This window comes from Scyliorhinus canicula, chromosome 13, assembly GCF_902713615.1.
Source record: "Scyliorhinus canicula chromosome 13, sScyCan1.1, whole genome shotgun sequence".
Taxonomy (NCBI): domain Eukaryota; kingdom Metazoa; phylum Chordata; class Chondrichthyes; order Carcharhiniformes; family Scyliorhinidae; genus Scyliorhinus; species Scyliorhinus canicula.
This window is the reverse complement of record NC_052158.1, coordinates 136,060,788-136,083,607: the sequence shown is the minus strand read 5'-3', so window position 1 is coordinate 136,083,607 and position 22,820 is coordinate 136,060,788. Positions and strand designations below refer to the sequence as shown.

The window sequence follows — 22,820 nt, the reverse complement described above, 5'->3', positions numbered from 1 at the left end:
ACCTTCTCCCCGTGTTTGAGTGATTTCCAACGGGTGCTCCGGTTTCCTCCCACAGTCCAAAGATGTGCAAATTCAGTGGATTAACCATGAGTGCGGGGTTAGGGGATAGGGCGAGGGAGTGGGCCAAGGTGGAGGGCTCGATTGAAGGGCCAAGTGGCTCCCGTCGGCACTGTAGGGATTCTATGGATTCGACTGTGAACCTGAAATGACATGTGGGCCAGAGCAGGTAGACATAAACATAGAATATACAGGGAAGGAGGCCATTCGGCCCATCAAGTCTGCACCGACCCACTTAAGTGCTCACTTCCACCCTATCCACGTAACCCAATATCCCCATCTAACGTTTTTGGACACTAGGGGCAATTTTGCATGTCCAATCCAACTAACCTGCACGTCTTTGGACTGTGGGAGGAAACCGGAACACCCGGAGGAAACCCTTGCAGACATGGGGAGAATGTGCAGACTCCGCACAGACAGTGACCCAGCGGGAAATCGAACCTGGGACCCTGGCGCTGTGAAGCCACAGTGCTATCCATGTGTGCTACCGTGCTGCCCAGGTAATATCCTAAAAGGTGATTGAACCGGATTAAAATGTGGATTACTAGTTCAATGATATTAGCAGTACACCACCGTCTGCCCCCTCCTGAAAGGGCTAGGCCATGGGCATGCAGTGGAGCCTTCGACGTTTTGAACTGGTTTGGAAAATAAGAACGCTCCCTCTGCGCGCGCAGCGGAAATCCGGCACGGAAGTGGCTTTGACGTCATACTATTAGGGAGCGTCTCTATTTGTGAGCGTGGCCCAGTGAGGAGCGAATCAAAGGAGCAGAGGCCGCGGCTCGAGGGCCTTGTGGAGCCGGGGAACGAGTGGCCGCCAAGCAGAGCGGCGGCTGCCCTGTGCTGGCGAAGGGACTGGGCCTTTTCCTGCTGCTTCACACACGGACAGAGAGGCCGGGCAGCCGCCCCGCAAGCTGCAGGCCGCAGGGGCCGGGCTAAAAGACACCTTCAGCCGGGGCACCATGAGTGAAGGTGGCAAAAGGAAGAGGAGGAAGAGTTTAAATCCCTCGCGTTACTCCGGTAATAAATACTTCAGTATTTTGGGAAGGAGGAGGAAGCCTTCCAATGAACTGGTCAACGGGGGAATAAAATTCACCAAATAATAGGGAAGGGGTATCACACTGACCAGGTGACTGGGTGGGGGTATCACACTGACCAGGTGACTGGGGGGGGGGGGGGGGGGGGGAATCACACTGACCAGGTGACTGGGTGGGGGTATCACACTGACCAGGTGACTGGGGGGGGGGGGGGGGAAATCACACTGACCAGGTGACTGGGGGGGGAAATCACACTGACCAGGTGACTGGGGGGGGGGGGGGGGGAATCACACTGACCAGGTGACTGGGGGGGGAATCACACTGACCAGGTGACTGGGTGGGGGTATCACACTGACCCGGTGGCTGGGTGGGGGAATCACACTGACCAGGTGACTGGGGGGGGGGGGGGGGAATCACACTGACCAGGTGACTGGGGGGGGGGGGGGGGAATCACACTGACCAGGTGACTGGGGGGGGAATCACACTGACCAGGTGACTGGGGGGGGGGGGGAATCACACTGACCAGGTGACTGGGGGGGGGGGGGGAATCACACTGACCAGGTGACTGGGGGGGGAATCACACTGACCAGGTGACTGGGTGGGGGTATCACACTGACCCGGTGGCTGGGTGGGGGAATCACACTGACCAGGTGACTGGGCGGGGTAATCAGACTGACCAGGTGACTGGGTGGGGGTATCACACTGACCCGGTGGCTGGGTGGGGGAATCACACTGACCAGGTGACTGGGTGGGGTATCACACTGACCAGGTGACTGGGGGGGGGGGGGGGGGGAATCACACTGACCAGGTGACTGGGGGGGGAATCACACTGACCAGGTGACTGGGGGGGGGGGGGGGGGGGGAATCACACTGACCAGGTGACTGGGGGGGGAATCACACTGACCAGGTGACTGGGTGGGGGTATCACACTGACCCGGTGGCTGGGTGGGGGAATCACACTGACCAGGTGACTGGGCGGGGTAATCAGACTGACCAGGTGACTGGGTGGGGGTATCACACTGACCAGGTGACTGGGGGGGGGGGGGGGGAATCACACTGACCAGGTGACTGGGGGGGGAAATCACACTGACCAGGTGACTGGGGGGGGGGGGGGGGGGGGGGAATCACACTGACCAGGTGACTGGGGGGGGAATCACACTGACCAGGTGACTGGGTGGGGGTATCACACTGACCCGGTGGCTGGGTGGGGGAATCACACTGACCAGGTGACTGGGTGGGGGTATCACACTGACCAGGTGACTGGGGGGGGGGGGGGGGGAATCACACTGACCAGGTGACTGGGGGGGGAATCACACTGACCAGGTGACTGGGGGGGGGGGGGAATCACACTGACCAGGTGACTGGGGGGGGAATCACACTGACCAGGTGACTGGGTGGGGGTATCACACTGACCCGGTGGCTGGGTGGGGGAATCACACTGACCAGGTGACTGGGCGGGGTAATCAGACTGACCAGGTGATAGGTTGGGGGTATCACACTGACCCGGTGACTGGGTGGGGGTATCACACTGACCCGGTGACTGGGTGGGGGTATCACTGACCCGGTGACTGGGTGGGGGTATCACACTGACCAGGTGACTGGGTGGGGTATCACACTGACCAGGTGACTGGGGGGGGGGGGGGGGGGGAATCACACTGCCCAGGTGACTGGGGGGGGGGGGGGGAATCACACTGACCAGGTGACTGGGGGGGGGGGGGGGGAATCACACTGACCAGGTGACTGGGGGGGGAATCACACTGACCAGGTGACTGGGTGGGGGTATCACACTGACCCGGTGGCTGGGTGGGGGAATCACACTGACCAGGTGACTGGGCGGGGTAATCAGACTGACCAGGTGATAGGTTGGGGGTATCACACTGACCCGGTGACTGGGTGGGGGTATCACACTGACCCGGTGACTGGGTGGGGGTATCACTGACCCGGTGACTGGGTGGGGGTATCACACTGACCAGGTGACTGGGTGGGGTATCACACTGACCACGTGACTGGGTGGGGGGTATCACACTGACCCGGTGACTGGGTGGGGGTATCACACTGACCCGGTGACTGGGTGGGGGTATCACTGACCAGGTGACTGGGCGGGGTAATCAGACTGACCAGGTGATAGGTTGGGGGTATCACACTGACCCGGTGACTGGGTGGGGGTATCACACTGACCCGGTGACTGGGTGGGGGTATCACTGACCCGGTGACTGGGTGGGGGTATCACACTGACCAGGTGACTGGGTGGGGGTATCACACTGACCCGGTGGCTGGGTGGGGGAATCACACTGACCAGGTGACTGGGCGGGGTAATCAGACTGACCAGGTGATAGGTTGGGGGTATCACACTGACCCGGTGACTGGGTGGGGGTATCACACTGACCCGGTGACTGGGTGGGGGTATCACTGACCCGGTGACTGGGTGGGGGTATCACACTGACCAGGTGACTGGGTGGGGTATCATACTGACCACGTGACTGGGTGGGGGGTATCACACTGACCCGGTGACTGGGTGGGGGTATCACACTGACCCGGTGACTGGGTGGGGGTATCACTGACCAGGTGACTGGGCGGGGTAATCAGACTGACCAGGTGATAGGTTGGGGGTATCACACTGACCCGGTGACTGGGTGGGGGTATCACACTGACCCGGTGACTGGGTGGGGGTATCACTGACCCGGTGACTGGGTGGGGGTATCACACTGACCAGGTGACTGGGTGGGGTATCACACTGACCACGTGACTGGGTGGGGGGTATCACACTGACCCGGTGACTGGGTGGGGGTATCACACTGACCCGGTGACTGGGTGGGGGTATCACTGACCAGGTGACTGGGCGGGGTAATCAGACTGACCAGGTGATAGGTTGGGGGTATCACACTGACCCGGTGACTGGGTGGGGGTATCACACTGACCCGGTGACTGGGTGGGGGTATCACTGACCCGGTGACTGGGTGGGGGTATCACACTGACCAGGTGACTGGGTGGGGTATCACACTGACCACGTGACTGGGTGGGGGGTATCACACTGACCCGGTGACTGGGTGGGGGTATCACACTGACCCGGTGACTGGGTGGGGGTATCACTGACCAGGTGACTGGGTGGGGGTAACACACTGACCCGGTGACTGGGAGGGGGTATCACTGACCACGTGACTGGGTGGGGGGTATCACACTGACCCGGTGACTGGGAGGGGGTATCACACTGACCCGGTGACTGGGTGGGGGTATCACTGACCAGGTGACTGGGTGGGGGTAACACACTGACCCGGTGACTGGGAGGGGGTATCACTGACCCGGTGACTGGGAGGGGGTATCACACTGACCCGGTGACTGGGAGGGGGTATCACTGACCCGGTGTCTGGGTGAGGGTGTCACACTGACCAGGTGACTGGGTGGGGGTATCACACTGATCCAATGACTGGGTGGGGGTATCACACTGACCCGGTGACTGGGTGGGGGAATCACTGACCTGGTGACTGGGTGGGGGTATCACACTGACCGGTGACTGGGTGGGAGAATCACACTGACCCAGTGACTGGGTGGGGGAATCACACTGACCCAGTGACTGGGTGGGGGTATCACACTGACCCAGTGACTGGGTGGGAGAATCACACTGACCCAATGACTGGGTGGGGATATCACACTGACCAGGTGACTGGGTGGGGGTATCGCTGACCCGGTGACTATGTGGGGGTATCACACTGACCCAGTGACTGGACGGGGGTATCACACTGACCCAGTGACTGGGTGGGGGTATCACACTGATTAGGTGACTGGGTGGGTGTATCACACTGACTAGGTGACTGGGTGGGGGTACAACACTGACTGGGTGGTGGGGTGGAGGGGGGTACTGGGGTGTTTTGTTTTGTATTTATTCTATGGGGTTCTTTTTCCATTCTGTTGCAGATATTTCGTGAAAACTTTAATAAAAATTATTTTAAAAAAAAACACTGACTGGGTGGGGGAATCACACTGACCACGTGACTGGGTGGGGGAATCACACTGACCAGGTGACTGGGTGGGGGAATCACACTGACCAGGTGACTGGGTGGGGGAGTCACACTGACCAGGTGACTGGGTGGGGGTGTCACACCGACCACGTGACTGGGTGGGGGTATCACACTGACCACGTGACTGGGTGGGGGTATCACACTGACCAGGTGACTGGGTGGGGGTATCACACTGACCAGGTGACTGGGTGGGGGAATCACACTGACCAGGTGACTGGGTGGGGGTATCACACTGACCAGGTGACTGGGTGGGGGTATCACACTGACCAGGTGACTGGGTGGGGGTATCACACTGACCACGTGACTGGGTGGGGGTATCACACTGACCAGGTGACTGGGTGGGGGTATCACACTGACCAGGTGACTGGGTGGGGGAATCACACTGACCAGGTGACTGGGTGGGGGTATCACACTGACCACGTGACTGGGTGGGGGTATCACACTGACCACGTGACTGGGTGGGGGTATCACACTGACCACGTGACTGGGTGGGGGTATCACACTGACCAGGTGACTGGGTGGGGGTATCACACTGACCAGGTGACTGGGTGGGGGTATCACACTGACCATGTGACTTGGTGGGGGTATCACACTGACCAGGTGACTGGGTGGGGGTATCACACTGACCAGGTGACTGGGTGGGGGTATCACACTGACCATGTGACTGGGTGGGGGTATCACACTGACCCAGTGATGGACAGGGGTGTTACTCTGACCATGTGACTGGGATGGTGTATCACATTGACTTAGTGACTGGGCAATTGTATCACACTGACCAGCTGACTGAGAGAAGATAGTGCACTGACCGGGCGTCTTGGCAGGGCATGTCACAGGGTCCTGGGTTCAATTCCAGTCGTGGGTGATTGTGTGTAGTTTGTCCGTTCTTCTCGTGTCTGCATGAGTTTCTTCTGGGTGCTCTGGTTTCCTCCCACAGTCCAAAGATGTGCTGGCTGGTTGGATTGGCCTTGTTAATTTGCCACATATCCACATAGTGTGGAGCGTGGTCAGATGTTACAGTCGGTCAATACCCTGCCCCCACAACCCCAGGGAGTAGCGACTTACCCACCTGAAAGAAATCAATAGGGGAGTCCAAAAAGATTAGGTGGGGTTATGGGGATAGGGTGGAGGCATGGACCTAGGTAAGGTGCTCTTTCACAGGGTCAGTGCAGACTTGATGTGCCAAATGGCCTCCTTCTGCACTGCAGGGATTCTATGATTCTAAGAAACAAAGACAGGTGATCACAGATGATTTGGCAAAGATGACTAAACCCATTCATACAGCTCGGGACAGCGCAGAACAGTGGCTGGAGGAACAGGACTCAATGATATGAAAGGTGGAGGACACAGTCACTGATCACGGTGACTGGACCGCCTCCTTGAAGGCAGGGGTAGCGATGTTGGTGGAGGGGCAGAAAGCATTGAAGGCCTAGGTCGCCAACCTGGAGAAACGCTCCAGCCGACAAAATTTGAGGATCATTGGGTTGCTGGAGGGCATAGAAGGTGTGATTGCCAAGGACCATGTGGCGAAGATGTTTGGGAAGCTGGTTGGGGAGTGGGTCTTTGCAAACCTTCCTGAAGTGGACCAGGCCCACTGGCCGTTGTGACAAAGACTTTGGAAATGTAGATACAGGTAGGAGGGCCATCCCGTCAGAATTTATCAGGACGTTGGGGCAAAACTGGCGAAAAGGCGAGTGGGCTTTAATAAGGCCAAGGCGGCTCTTTACAAGTGCAAAGCGTGATTTGCACAGGTGCACCCGTCTCGCCTGCGGGCCATGTTCGGAAATGGGGACCATAACTACCATACGCTGGAGGAGGCAAATGATTTTGTAAAGAAACAATGACTGGGAGAAGATTGAATGAAGTTGTTGGTTACACATGACAGTTGAGGTTTTCCTTTTCTCTTCCTCTCTTTTTCACATGTCACTGTTATCTTTTTGTCTTTTATCCAGGCCATTGGATTTTGGTTATTATAGTCTTGTTGGAAACTGTTGGAAATGTTGGGGAGTGAGGGAGGAGAGGGTGGGGGTGGGGGCGGTTGGGTTTGTAGATTGTAGAATGATCTGTATTAAACATGGATTTGGGTAGTGGGGCTGTTTGTTGATTTATTGTTTTTCCCAGGTGGGGGTCATCCTGCTAGCAGATATGCTAGTTAATAGGAGCAAAGTGGGGAAAAAGCCTCGGCTGGTTACTGGGATGGGGGGGGGGGGGGGGGTCTGTTTCTTTTGTTCATTAAGGTAACAAGCCTGGGGTGTTGGGTTTTCTTGTTTGGGAAAGGGCAGGGCTCATGACTGATGGAAGTAGGGTGTTTGTTTGGTGATCGGGGGGGGGTGGGGGGTTAGCTGGGACAGGGAGAGGAGGTTGGGAGCAGTCAGGAGGGATTTATTTATTGATGTACTCTTTTAAGGGGTGTGGCAACATCCATCCTGGGTGGGCCTGGAGAATGTGAGGTGGAGCCCTGTTGGCCTTCTGGTGGTCTTGGTGAACGTATGCGCACTGAATTGTGACGATACGGACTTTATCAAATTAGATAGGTTGTGCCCCAAGTTCTTTGCGACATCGGGGGTGGCAAAGGAGCTACTCGTCTTTATGGAGCAGATGGGGGGGGGGGGGGGGGGGGGGGCGGGTGCGTGGAGATTCAGAGACCTGAGGGAGAAGGTGCTTTCCTTTTCGCATGTTGTCTTTTGTTTGGGCGAGTAAGATCCCTTGGGTTCCAAGGGTATTCCCGCAGAGGAACAGGCAGTTGTGGGGGTTGTCTTTACCGAATTTGATGTATTATTACTGGACGGCAAACATTGAAAAAATGTGGGGGTGAGTTGACGATTTGGGGGCAGATGGAGAGGCTTCTTGTCCAGGTTTGAGCTTAATTTCCGTTCTCCCCAGCCAGGTACTCTACAAAACCAGTGGTTATAGCTTCTCTGAGAATATGGAACCAATTTAGACAGCATTTTAAATTAGAGTCAATGTCGTTACTGGCGCCCATCCGTAGGAACCATAGGTACATACTGGCTGGGGTGGATTTGTTGTATAAGTTCTGGGAGAGGGAGGCGGTCGAGACGTTTAGGAATGTGTTTGTGGAGGGTTGGTTTGCTAGGCCGGATTAACATTTAATTTCATAGAATTTACAATGCAGAAGGAGGCCATCGAGTCTACACTGGCCCCTGAAAGAACACCTTTGCTAAGCCCACACCTCCACCTCATCCTGTCATCCAGCAACCCCATCTACCTTTTGGACACTAAGGACAATTTATCATGGCCAATCCACCTAACCTGCACTTGTTTGGAGTGTGGGAGGAAACCGGAGCACCCGGAGGAAACCCACAGATACACAGGGAGAAAGTGCAGACTCCACACAGACAGTGACCCAAGCCGGGAATCTACCCCGGGTCCCTGGAGCTGTGAAGCAACAGTGCTAATCACTGTGCTACCGTGGTATTAATTAATTGGTGGGAAAGTTTCATCTCCCATGAGGGAATATTTTCAGCTACGGAACATTTTGTGAATGGAATTCTCTTCATTTTCTAGACTAACTGCACCTTCTCTTATGGGTAAGGTGCTGTCATTTGGCGAGATAGGGTAAGAGAGGATATCAGATATATATGAGCAGTTGATGGTGAGGAAGAGGGATTCGCTGGAGGAAGCACAGGGGAAATGGGAGGAAGAGTTGGGTTTTGTTTTTGCTGGGGGGGTGGGGAGGGGTTGAGGTGCTGCATAGGGTCAATTCTACCTTGTGTGCAAGACTGAGTTTGATTCAGTTTAATAGTGGTGCACATGATCAGGGCATGTATGAGTGGGTTCTTTCTGGGTGAGAGGATAGATGTGAGCGTTGCTCGAAGGGGCCAGCGAACCGCTCGCATGTGTTTTGGTCCTGGCCTGAGTTGGTTACGTTTTGGGCTTCCTTGACAATGTCAATGATTTTGGAAGTTAGAGTAGAGATGTGCCCAATGGTGGCGATCTACAGGCTGTTGGACTTGCTGAGACTGCAGGAGGGGAAGAAGGCTGATGTCGTGGCCTTCGCCTCTCTAGTAGCCCAGAGGCGAGTCCTGCTCAGATGGAGGACATCGGTGTCGCCTAAGGTTTCAGCATGGTTGGAGGATTTGTCAGAATTCCTGCATTTGGAAAAGATAAATAAGGCCATAAGGGGATCGGGGACATGTTTTGCTCTCTCGGTGGCTGCCGTTCATTACCTTCTTTAAGGAGCTGATTGTTGTCAGCAATTTGAGGGTGGGAGGGGGAAGGGTCAAGTTCACATACTTTAGCAAGTTGCAGAAGCATTGACCTAGCCTACAGGAAAGCAAGGACAAGGGAGAAATTTGTTCGTTACCATAGAATGGTTCCCCGAAGGTTGATGGTGGGATTCATCCTCTAAATGTTCTTGCTGCCTTGTAGGGTCTGACTCCACAGTTGAAGATGAAGACGAAAACAGTCCTGAACACTGTAACAATTCAAGCGATTCACAAGGTTGGTTAAAATTGTTTTGTGAGGAATGCTTGTACCTGTAAATAATACCTTCTGCTGTTTATCCACTAAGGTCAAAATGATGCACTCAAGTCACTAAACGCAGGATATATCTCTCAAATGTTAGTGGTCTGAATTGGATTTTTTTACTGGAGTGTTTCTTAATTGCAACATTTTTGGGAGTGCCAGTTGATTATAATATTGTTAGCTGTCCTACAAATTCCAAGAAACCAAAGGAAACTCCTTGGAGATGACTTATTTTCCGATTATTTGCCCCCCTTTTCTCTTCCCCACATTTTTCTCACCGTACCATACAGTTCCAAAATTGCTGATAGCTCTCTGGATCCTTACCCAAGAAGTGACCATTTTTTGCCCGAGTGTATGGACAATTGTGGGTGGTGGAGGTTAGATTTGCATCTTGCTACTCAGATGCAGAACTACTGGTCTAGATCGACCACCAATATAGAAACCATATGATTTTAAATAATCAAAACAGAGAGTGCTGGAAACCTCAGCATCTGTGGAGAGAGAAACAGGGTTAATTCTTCGAGTCCGATGTGACTTTTGTTTGGAACTCTTTTATTCATTTGTGTTTTAACTTTATCTTTGTCCCATCCCCCCGAGGAGATACTGACATTTGTGCGGAGGAAAGGTTTGAAATTTATGTTCTCAAAAATTAGGGGAGGCGAAAATGTGGTAGTTTTAAGAGAGGCTTAAATGTATCAATGCATTTAATTTACTTTCTCTCTTCTCTTTCCAGACCTTTGCATGACAGTGAAGCCAATAAGCTCTGTTTTGAAAGGAACTAGCAAGAGGCAGTGTGGATTTGATAACTGGAGCCTATTTAACGACCAAGAGAGTAAATTTAACACATACCATCCTGAACAAGAAGTTTCAACCGGCAGCAAACACCAAGATGATACAACAGAAAGTTCAGTTAGCGATGGCTCGGAGAGACGGGCCAAATCTCCTTGCTCAACGGTTCTTTTTCAACATAAGTGGCCTCTGCGAAAACCGTCTTGTGATGGGCTCTACAGCTGCGAGCACTGTGACTTCAACAGCAAGTACCCGCTGGAGCTGAAGCAGCATGTTATTCTCAGGCACACGGACACGTTGCCTAACATCTGTCCAGTTTGTAAGCGAGAATTTCTAACGTACAATCTGCTCCACAAGCATTTGCAGGTCCATGAGACAGAAGAGCCAAACGCCTGCCAGTTGTGCAGCTACAGTGCTCAAAACCCGAAGGAGCTTGAGTTACATGTGGCTGATGTCCATAGCACTGAGTATCTGTACTGGTGCGAGCAGTGCAACATTCACTTCTGTAGTACCAGTGAGCTCCATCTGCATTTGCAGCAACATGATGGTGATGAGCAGTACCTCTGCCAGTTTTGTGAGTATGGCACAGATGATGCTGCTGAGCTGCACAGCCACGTCCTTGCTGAACATGCGTACAGCCTCATGGAGATGAACGACAGCTCCGAGGATGGACTTCAGGGACCTGCGGGTTTTATGAGTAAAGTGAGCTTTGACCGGGAGAGAAACTTCTTTATCTGTCAGTCATGTGGCTACAGAAGTCGGTTGTATGGTAACGTCAATCGCCATGTGGCAATTGAGCATGCGCGGTTCTTTCCATATGTGTGCGACGATTGCGGGAAGGGGTTTTGCAACACAGCTGAATATAACAAACATTTGAACTTGCACTCATCTCAGGAGATCTACTTGTGTCAGTACTGTGATTACTCTACTGAGCAAATTGCAAACCTCCGAACACACATAGACATGAGCCATGCTGCAGCGCTTCCATACAAATGCGAAATGTGCATGTTGCGATTTGCAAGTGACGGTGAGCTCATGTGGCACCTTGCAAAGCACAAACAGAACAATGAACTGCTATGGTATCAGGGGTATGATTATTAAACAATATCTTTTAAACTTGGTTACCGTGGCTGCGTCTGTAAAATTTCAAAAGTGAGAAACTAGATGTGTTTCTTTTTTTTTTATTATCTGGAGGATGTTCCTGTGGCTTCCATGTAAATCCTGACAAGCCTTTCTGACTATCAGATAATCCATGATGGCTTAATTTAAAATTGGGGAGCATTTTCTATTGATTCCTAATTTTGCTGATTGGAGCACATTATATAAAGGTCGAGAACAAAGCAAAATGCCATCCCAAATTCCAGACTGCCACAAATGCAAACATTATATAGTACAGATTGTGAACTCTAACTGTAAATGGAGAACTGTAAAGGAACAGACAGTCTGTGTCCTCGTGCCTGAAAAGTAAAATTAGTCAGCGGTAGAGTTTCTCACTTTGGGTGTGATCAGTAATCCAGGCACAAATGGTGGCCAAAATTTAACTAGTTTTTGGATGTGCTTTTTTTTTTCCCCTCTCCAGTTTCTACTCAAACTCATTTATATATCACTGGGTATAACATCTGCCATGAACCAGCTCAACTGGGCAGCGTTTTAGAAACTTTTTAAACTTTTTAAAAAAAGTAATTGATCTATTTGTATAATAACCAGGTGCAATTTGATCAATATAGCTGAAAATGGATTCATCATAAATAATAAGCCTTTTAATCAATGTCCAGTCGTCACCCTTTGAGTAACTTGCATTTCGAATAACTGCAATTGACAAACCAAACTATACATTTGCTGATGAAAATAGTTTACAGAAGTCAGTTAAAATTTTATACTCAAAAGCTTTTAAAAGATGACTATTAGTATCTGTGTGTCCAAAGGAGCAGTTTAAAATTAAGAGCCTCCTTGAAGATTCACAAGCGAACTCAATTAGCTAAAATTCATACAAATGATTAGTTTGATCTGGATTGATTTTGTGTGGGGCTGGGCCAGCTTCTAGCACAGTGTTTTGTAAACTAGCATGAAAATGCAATTGCCGCTTAAGGTTTTGTGATTTTTGGGCGAATTGCAGTGAAAGGTCAATGCAATCAAATGGAGATCCAGACCCTGCTTTCTGTAAAATCATTGGGTTGTTTGCAGAGTATTTTCTCATCTTTCTTTGGTCTTGCAATGGGAAGCAGGGCATTTACAGGTTGTGGTTTTTGCATAGGTGAGAGGAGTACAATAGAGTATAAGAGGAAGAAGGGAATTGTCTGCATCTCTCAGGCAGATCATTGGAGTAATATGAGCTGGATGTGTCACCCACCGACTGGACTACCCGAAGCGCAAACTAAGTGTTGGGAGAAGGCCAGACCATACTTTTGGTAAAATTACAGAACAAAATTAAAGTTGGATGTGTCGCAGCAAAAGATTAATATCCTTTGGGGGGGGGGGGGGGGGGGAACAAACCTCTTTTAACCTTGTTGCAAAAGTTGATTATTAAGATACAACTGTGCTGTTCTTTCTGGGGCTTCACCACATTAAAATTGGTTAGTAATGGACCAATGACCTGCAATTTGCCTGCTAGCCAGTGTAAATATAAAATGGTGCTTCCTACTAATAAATCCACTGTGCATCTCCGAGTTGGATGGGTGTGATGGTAAATGTATATACACGGAAGATGCTTCTTGTACCTGAGAGTGTCTAGCATTTTGGTGACTTCATGGGTATCACCTGAGCACGGAGATTGGATTTACTGACCTATTCTGTAATTCACTGCCTGTCGTTTAGTATTTATTTTGAAGATATCTAGACCATGGGATGTAGTGCAGTATGACGGATCTCAAACTGACTTTTCTGAAAGCGGTTTGGGCAAAAGTTCACTCCGTTCCCTATGATCTATATCGGTATGATTAAGTAGGCTGTATAGAGCTGATTGTGCTAAAGATCGTGTCGTGATGGAGTAAGTGGCATCAATTGTGAAACTTAAAATAAACTTTGCCAGCTCGGTTGGAAATTATGGTTACCTTGTTTCATTATATTAAGTGTGGATGCATTCTTAGATACTCAATTAATAAGCAAAACTTACCTTTAGGTTCTCTTTTGGTTTGTGATGGAGAATGACTTTTAATATTTGCCTACTGCATAAAAATACTCAATGTACACACATTAATTGTACATTTGATTGAACTGAATAGATGTAAAATTGGGTATAAAAGATTAGTTTTTATTTGCAGTTGAATAAAGTGTGGGATGGACTGATCCATAATGTAATTTATTTGTTTTCACCTGCTAACAGCTGTGATTAGGCCAGCGGGTGACCTCCTACTAGCTGGAATAGTCCTTTCCAGCTCCTGAGAAGGCTGGAGCTCACTGTACCACACAAATCACAACTTTTAGCATCTAATTGGCAGTCGGACAGAGGCCATAAGAGTGACTGGAATGCAACATGGAAATGTCGAACAGGTCCTGTAAAGAAGCTTTCTTGAGATTGAGAATAGGTTTCAGGCCACCACTGGATACTGTCAGGAGAAAATATTTGATCTTAATAGTGACATCATTTACCTTGAATTCAAAGTTTCCCAAATCCAGAGTTTTAATTTCTACATTAAGGCATTGCAGAATATCAATTGAAGACACTTTTATACAATTCAAAACTAACAAAGTTTTTACAGTTTAAGCCTGGTCTAATTAGTCAAATATTCATCTTGTTTTGTATAAAAGGTATTGATTACATTGGTGAACACTTTTTTTTACAAAGTATCAACTTATTTATATTTAAAGGGTGGAGGAAATAAAACCTGAGCTGATATTCAACTGTTAATAAGACCAACAAAGAAGGACAATGTTGTTTTATAATACCATAATATTGAATGTTTTGATTGGGGTGAAAAGATGCAGTGAATTCCCTGTTGGAAACAAGTCTCTGTCCCTTGCCCCCAACCTCCAGTTACAGACGATTTCAAATTGTGCACATGGCATTTGCCAATTATAATCTTTTGTTTTCACTTTGTTTGAAAATGTACCCCTCTGTTAAAAGAAACATAATATAATGGAGTTACATAAAATTTCACAAATGATGCAAAACTGTACTGGTACCTTTACACAAATTCATGTAGAATCCCATTTATATTTTGGAGGGCAAAGTGGCAGCAAAAATAGCGTTTAAAGTTATTTTTAAAGTATTTGACCAATGAAATACTTAAGGTAACTTGTATATGCAATGTGACTTGTTGCGATTTCTCAATGTTTGACACAAGTAACTTTGTATTTGCTTATTTTTGTACACCTCTGGTTTTGATGGAATCCTCATGTTTTAAACAAACAGAGAAGACAACTGCATTATTGTAACATTGCACAGCACTCTTAGAAAAGTAACTGACAAAGTGGACTGTATGACAGGAATATTTTCAGACATTTGAAGTGTGAACAGAAAGTGACGTTATACATGTTATGGAGAGAGCTGTATTATAAGATCATGGTATTAAAATGTAATTTTTGCACTTTGACATGATTCTTTGTTCTCATTACCGCGATCTGTTCAAAAGTTCTGTTTTGCAGTAGACATTTGTTGACAAGCAGTGAGAAAGTTTCAAAAGACCGATCAATCGGAGGTCTTGCGACCATCACTGGGTAATTTGGTTCAAAATGCACGGGTGTCAAGTGAGACGAGGATTCGGCTCAGAGGTTAGGATGCTTCCTCTCTCTGACAACACATATAATCCTGGCACTCACTGTCGAGACTTTAATGTGAGTAATGGCCACATGGTGGATATCACTGGGGCACCTGAATAGGTAGTGAGAAAATGAAGTCTGAGCCTAAGAACATGATAGGCCATGGAGTAATGTAGAATGTGTTTGGGCTTCTGATTCCATTATTTGGGCTGAGGAGACTGGCTAGCTGCTGTCCAGCAATGTAAACTTGGACATCCTGGTGTTCTGAGGAGCAGAACCCCATGACCTCCACACTGCTCCGTACACCAGGTAACAGATGAACAGGGAGGAAGTGAAATGCAGCTGGAGAGAAATTGTGAATTGTGCCCGTTTCAGTGGCAGATTCACAGTTAGTGGGGACCTTGTGCTCGGTTTCATTTTTGGCCCTAGTCCTCAGCCGGGATCAGCAGGCCAAAGCCAAAATAAATGTAAATTGTCCCTTTCAAACAAAAGGCACAGCAACCTCCCTCCCCTGTACTCCAGCTACCCCCACGCCGATGCTGCTGGGGGCGCAATTCTCCCAAAAGGGAACAAAATGCCCCAGCGAGTTCATTTAGCCGCGTGTTTCCCGGCACTCGCTGAGGCCACACAAATGTCCTGTTTTGTACAGTGGGGAGTTCCAACGAGACAGTTTTATTTTTTTTAAAATAAATTTAGAGTACCCAATTTTTGTTTTCCAATTGGAGGGCAATTTAGCGTGGTCAATCCACCTATGGCCCCCATCTTTGGGTGGTGTGGGTAAGACCCACACAGACATGGGGAGAATGTGCAAACTTCACACAGAGTGACCTGGGGCGGGATCAAACCTGGGCCCTTGGTGCTGTGAAGCAGCAGTGTTAACCACTGTGCCGCCCTCCAGTGACACATTATTAAATGGTGTCCAGATCTCCAAGGCCCCTGAAAAACCACCTCCCCGAACACAATATGGGAGGATACCCATCTCCCAATGCCCCTGGATGTGCAGAAAATGCCAGCTTGTCACCTTGGCCACATCAGGCTACTTTTCTGCACAGCGTGACCATTGGATCGTGCCCCCTATCCCACGGAGCCTGAGTGAGGAAGGTTGGGCGAGACAGTGGCTCAGGAATCCCAGCGCAGGTAGGTCTGGCAGAGGTTATGGTGAGGCGGTTATATTTGCGACCACGTGAGCCATTCTGAAATGCCCAGATCAGCCTCCCATGAGCTTCCTCACAGCAGTCTCTGAAACAACACCAACCCTTTCACACTTATTCATCTGGCAGACTGTCACATCTCCTGGCAAATGTGCTGGCGTCAAGTGCCAAAAAATAACTTTGAAGATTTTTCTGACTGGCTTTGTTCCTCACATCAATTAAAAGGCATGTTTGTTATGTTTCACTTCCTCAACATTTGTGATCAGACTGCCCACATTTACTATAAATTTTTAACATACACGCAAAATGTACGGGAGGCGCCGGGTGCTCCGGTTTCCTCCCACAGTCCAAAGATGTGCAGGTTAGGTGGATTGGCCGTGATAAATTGCCCTTAGTGACCAAAAAGGTTAGGAGGGGTTATGGGGATAGAGTGGAAGTGAGGGCTTAAATGGGTCGGTGCACTCGATGGGCCGAATGGGCTCCTTCTGCACTGTATGCTCTAAGTCCAAGTCTGAGACCAGCAAATCATGTCCACATGTTTTGGACATGTCCAAAGCTTAGGGGATTTTGGCAGGGGTTTGCGGACATCATGCCCACGGTGTTAAAAACAAGGGTGGCGCGGAGTTCAGAGGTGGCTATTTTCGGGGTGTCAGAAGACCCGGGAATCCAGGAGGAGAAAGAGGCAGATGTTCTGGCCTTTGCTTCCCTGCTAGCCCGGGGACGGATACTATTAGCATGGAGGGACTCAAAGCCCCCGAGGTCGGAGACCTGGCTATCGGACATGGCTAGCTTTCTCTGTTTGGAGAAAATCAAGTTCGCCTTGAGAGGGTCACTGTTAGGGTTCACCCAGAGGTGGCAACCATTCGCCGACTTCTTTGCGGAAAATTAATCGTCAGCAGGAGGGCAGGGGGGGGGAGTAGTTTAGATTAGAGTAGGGGGTCAGTAAGGGTGGGACCTGTACGAGATTTAAATGGCGTTTGCACTATGTTTGGGCCTCACGGTAGCATGGTGGTTAGCATCAATGCTTCACAGCTCCAGGGTCCCAGGTTCGATTCCCGGCTGGGTCACTGTCTGTGTGGAGTCTGCACGTTCTCCCCGTGTGTGCGTGGGTTTCCTCCGGGTGCTCCGGTTTCCTCCCACAGTCCAAAGATGTGCGGGTTAGGTGGATTGGCCATGCTAAATTGCCCGTAGTGTAAGGTTAATGGGGGGATTGTTGGGTTATGGGTATACTGGTTACGTGGGTTTAAGTAGGGTGATCATTGCTCGGCACAACATCGAGGGCCGAAGGGCCTGTTCTGTGCTGTACTGTTCTATGTTTATAGTTTCACCTATATTGTTTATTTTGTTGTTACTATACCAAAAATACCTCAATAAAATGTTTATTAAAAAAAAAATTCTAAACATACTGATCTAGTGGTAGAGGCACAATTTTTACCAAGTTATTGATATTGATCACCTTCACGGAACAGTCTCCCACTGCAACTCTGTCGGTTTCCAGTGCTTTGAAGTTAATTATCTCATCACTTTAGTGTCAGGTAAATCCGGAGGGATTGGAGATGATTTCCTCTGAAAATTTTCCATCATTTGGGATCCCCCCCCCCCCCCCCCCCCACCCACTCTTGCTGCTAAATGCCATCATTCACATACCCCCAAAACGTAACTATCAAATTCATCGTTACTTTTATTGCCAAGGAAGGACAGGATATCTGTACAATTTAATTTGGCGAGAGTCATTAAATAGCAACATTAACATTAAAACAGTCCTGGTTTGAACAGCGGGGACTTTTGGGATTAAGTTCAAAACTGAATCGCTTTCTCTGGAACATGTGGTCATTTTAATGTTAAAACCACTGATAATACTTAGAACATAGAACATTACAGCGCAGTACAGGCCCTTCGGCCCACGATGTTGCACCGTCCTGTGAAACCCTTCTAAAGTCCCTCTACACTATTCCCTTATCGTCCATATGCCTATCCAATGACCATTTGAATGCGTTTAGTGTTGGCGAGTCCACTACTGTTGCAGGCAGGGCATTCCACGCCCTTACTACTCTCTGAGTAAAGAACCTACCTCTGACATCTGTCCTATATCTATCTCCCCTCAATTTAAAGCTATGTCCCCTCGTGCTGGACATCACCATCCAAGGAAAAAGACACTCAATGTCCACCCTATCTAATCCTCTGATCATCTTGCATGCCTCAATTAAGTCCCCTCTTAACCTTCTTCTCTCTAACGAAAACAGCCTCAAGTCCTTCAGCCTTTCCTCATGTGATCTTCCCTCCATACCAGGCAACATTCTTGTAAATCTCCTCTGTACCCTTTCCAATGCTTCCACATCCTTCCTATAATGTGGCGACCAGAACTTCACACAATACTCCAAATGCGGCCACACCAGAGTTTTGTACAACTGCAACATTATCTCATGGCTCCGAAACTCAATTCCTCTACCAATAAAAGCTAACACACCGTACGCCTTCTTAACAACCCTCTCAACCTGGGTGGCAACTTTCAGGGATCTATGGACATGGACACCGAGATCTCTCTGCTCGTCCACACTACCAAGAATCTTACCATTAGCCCAGTACTCTGCCTTTCTGTTATTCCTTCCAAAATGAATCACCTCACACTTTTCTGCATTAAACTCCATTTGTCACCTGTCTGCCCAGCTCTGCAGCTTATCTATGTCCCTCTGTAACTTGTAACATCCTTCTGCACTGTCCACATCTCCACCGACTTTAGTGTCATCTGCAAATTTACTCACCCATCCTTCTACACCCTCCTCCAGGTCATTTATAAAAATGACAAACAGCAACGGCCCCAAAACAGATCCTTGTGGCACACCACTAGTAACTGGACACCAGTCAGAGCATTTCCCATCAACCACCACTCTTTGTCTTCTATCCGCTAGCCAATTTCTGATCCAAACTGCTAAATCACCCTGAATCCCATGCCTCTGTATTTTCTGCAATAGCCTACCATGGGGAACCTTATCAAATGCTTTACTGAAATCCATATACACCACATCAACTGCTTTACCCTCATTCACCTGTTTGGTCACCTTCTCGAAAAACTCAATGAGGTTTGTGAGGCACGACCTACCCTTCACAAAACCATGTTGACTATCTCTAATCAAATTATTCCTTTCCAGATGATTATACATCCTATCTCTTATAAACCTTTCCAAGACTTTTCCCACAACAGAAGTAAGGCTCACTGGTCTATAGTTACCGGGGTTATCTCTACTCCCCTTCTTGTACAAGGGGACAACATTTGCTATCCTCCAGTCCTCTGGCACTATTTCTGTAGCCATGATGTGGAGATGCCGGCGTTGGACTGGGGTGAGCACAGTAAGAAGTCTTACAACACCAGGTTAAAGTCCAACAGGTTTGTTTCAAACACGAGCTTTCGGAGCACGGCTCCTTCTTCAGGTGAATCCAAATTAGGCCCAGGGGACTTATCTATTTTCACACTTTCCAGAATCGCTAACACCTCCTCCTTATGAACCTCAAGCCCTTCTAGTCTAGTAGCCTGTATCTCAGTATTCTCCTCGACAACTTTTGTCTTTTTCCTGTGTGAATACTGACGAAAAATACTCATTTAGCACCTTTCCTATCTCCTTGGACTCTACGCACAACTTCCCACTACTGTCCTTGACTGGCCCTACTCTTACCTTAGTCATTCTTTTATTCCTGACATACCTATAGAAAGCTTTAGGGTTATCCTTGATCCTACCTGCCAAAGACTTCGCATGTCCTCGCTTGGCTCTTCTTAGCTCTGTCTTTAGAGCCTTCCTAGCTAACTTGTAACTCTCAAGCGACCCAACTGAACCATCACGTCTCATCTTCGCATCAGCCTCCTTCTTCCTCTTGACAAGTGATTCAACTGCTTTAGTAACCCATGGTTCCCTCACTCGACCACTTCCTCCCTGCCTAACAGGTACATACTTATTTCATAGAATTTCATAGAATTTACAGTGCAGAAGGAGGCCATTCGGCCCATCGAGTCTGCACCGGCTCCTGGAAAGAGCACTCTACCCAAGGTCAACACCGCCACCCTATCCCCATAACCCAGTAACCCCACACAACACTAAGGGCAATTTTGGACACTAAGGGCAATTTATCAGGGCTAATCCACCTAACCTGCACATCTTTGGACTGTGGGAGGAAACCGGAGCACCCGGAGGAAACCCACGCACACACGGGGAGGATGTGCAGACTCCACACAGACAGTGACCCAAGCCGGAATCGAACCTGGGACCCTGGAGCTGTGAAGCAGTTGTGCTATCCACAATGCTACCGTGTTGTCCCACGCAGTAGCTGTTCCTTGAACATGCTCCACATTTCCATTGTGTCCATCCCCTGCAGTTTTCCTCTCCATGCGATGCATCCTAAGTCTTGCCTCATCGCATCATAATTGCCTTTCCCCCAGCAATAACTCTTGCCCTGCGGTTTATACCTATCCCTTTCCATCGCTAAAGTAAACGTAATCAAATTGTGGTCACTATCACCAAAATGCTCACCTACCTCCAAATCTAACACCTGTCCTAGTTCATTACCCAGTACCAAATCCAATACGGCCTCGCCTCTTGTTGGCCTATCTACATACTGCATCAGGAAACCCTCCTGCACACATTGGACAAAAACGGATCCATCTAAAGTACTCGAACTATAGTGTTTCCAGTCAATATTTGGAAAGTTAAAGTCCCCCATAACAACTACCCTGTTATTTTCGCTCCTATCCAGAATCATCTTTGCAATCCTTTCCTCTACATCTCTGGAACTTTTTGGAGGCCTATAGAAAAGCCCTAACAGGGTGACCTCTCCTTTCCTGTTTCTTAACTCAGCCCATACTACCTCAGTATTCGAGTCCTCATCAAATGTCCTCTCAGCCACCGTAATACTGTCCTTGACTAACAATGCCACCCCACCCCCTCTCTTACCACCTTCCCTGAATTTACTGAAATATCTAAACCCCGGCACCTGCAACAACTATTCCTCGCCCTGCTCTATCCATGTCTCCGAAATGGCCACAACATCGAAGTCCCAGGTGCAAGCTTACCCTCCCATATCATGTCATCTTGGGTAACTTCATTGCAGTGATAATGTAAACCTACTTGTGACACTAATAAAGATTATTATTATGAGGGGCATCCATTTGTCCAAAAATGGGGCCACAAGGAACGGCCAACCTTACCTGCACCTCCTAACTCCTTGGACATTGAAACCAATTGAGACGTTTCTATCATCCTAAGATCAGCTCAATCAACGTGGACAAGAATCTAAACTAGATTTTTGCTTCCTCCATGCTGCATTGCCACAGTGACACATCAGAGTGTCCGACAGGGGATTCCTTGTTTTCTTTGAAATGAACAGTCGGGCTAATGGTTACCATTCGATTCGTACCCATGACTGCCCGTATTAATGGTTACCATTCGATTCATACCCACGACTGCCCGTATTAATGGTTACCATTCGATTCGTACCCACGACTGCCCGTATTAATGGTTACCATTCGATTCGTACTCACGACTGCCCGTATTAATAGCTGAAACAATGTGTGTCACAGAATAAAAGGATCAGATTATTTTACGATGGAAAAAATATAACCTGGGGACGTTTGTTGAAAATAGTCTGGGCTCTGCAACAGGAGCTGAAACTGGCACCCAAGTGTAAAGCTGTTTGACAATGTACAGTAAATGCATCTGGAGGAGAACCTCATATCAAAATGACATTCACAACAATGTAAGCACAGATTATGAATAATAATCTATTGTCACAAGTAGGATTACATTAACACGGCAATAATGTTACTGTGAAAACCCCTAGTCGCCACAGTCCGGCGCCTGTTCGGGTACACGGAGGAAGAATTCAGAATATCCAAATGACCTAATTGCACGTCTTTCGGGACTTGTGGGGGGAAACCAGAGCACCCGGAGGAAACCCACGCAGACACGGGGAGAACATGCAGACTCTGCACAGACAGTGACCCAAGCCGGGAATCGAACCTGGGACCATGGTGCTGTGAAGGAACAGTGCTAACCACTGTGCAGCCCATTTGGTGCTGTAGATTCCAAGAGGAATTCCTGGAATCCAAAGAATCCTTCAGCGCACATGGAGGCCATTGAGTCTCCACCGACCCTCTAAAAGAGCACCCCACCTAGGCCCACTCCCCCGTCCTATCCCTGTAACCCCACCTAATCTGCACATCACAAGTTTGCTGCATACTTTGAAGCTATCCAAAAGCAGTAAACAGCAACAAAAACCCAGAGTTGAAAAAAAAACATTCATTATGGTTCTTTCAATTTTTATCATCGTACTGATTAAAATAACTTAACGAGTTGACGATTATCATTAAGAAACAAACTAAAGATATGAGAGATGAGCAGCAAAAGGTCTGGAAGTCTCCTTTTGCAGTTAGCTTTTTCCTGGACCCACCTTATTTTTTAATGTATTTATGCCAGTTAGATGGCCACAGTTCACTGAGTGAGGGTCACACCTGAATAAGGAGGCAGGCGAGCCTGGATTTGGCCAGGATTTGTTTAAACTCAGGACAGCATCGCTCTGTGTTGAGTTAGTTCATCTCAGAGAGTTTA

The 22,820-nt window shown here is 48.7% G+C and overlaps 1 protein-coding gene across 2 annotated transcripts; it reads left to right on the top strand.

The window, feature by feature from the left end:
• Positions 1-758: 758 nt before the first annotated feature.
• Positions 759-14,910, top strand: LOC119976014 (zinc finger protein 639-like). 2 transcript variants are annotated; one of them, XM_038816068.1, is made up of 3 exons: positions 759-1,074; positions 9,494-9,565; positions 10,323-14,910. In XM_038816068.1, the coding sequence occupies exons 1-3, from the start codon at positions 1,017-1,019 to the stop codon at positions 11,477-11,479; spliced, it is 1,287 nt and encodes a 428-aa protein (XP_038671996.1). In that variant the 5' UTR covers positions 759-1,016; the 3' UTR covers positions 11,480-14,910. The 2 variants fall into 2 exon arrangements, with proteins under 2 accessions (XP_038671996.1, XP_038671995.1); XM_038816067.1 differs by lacking the exon at positions 759-1,074 and adding an exon at positions 5,781-6,737.
• Positions 14,911-22,820: the final 7,910 nt, after the last annotated feature.

Coding starts and splice junctions, on each gene's coding strand:
- LOC119976014 (XM_038816067.1), top strand. CDS start 6,626: ATGTGGCGAAGATGTTTGGGAAGCTGGTTGGGGAGTGGGTCTTTGCAA. Junction 6,738..9,493: donor CTTTGGAAATGTAGATACAG/GTAGGAGGGCCA, acceptor GCTGCCTTGTAG/GGTCTGACTCCACAGTTGAA. Junction 9,566..10,322: donor CAATTCAAGCGATTCACAAG/GTTGGTTAAAAT, acceptor TTCTCTTTCCAG/ACCTTTGCATGACAGTGAAG.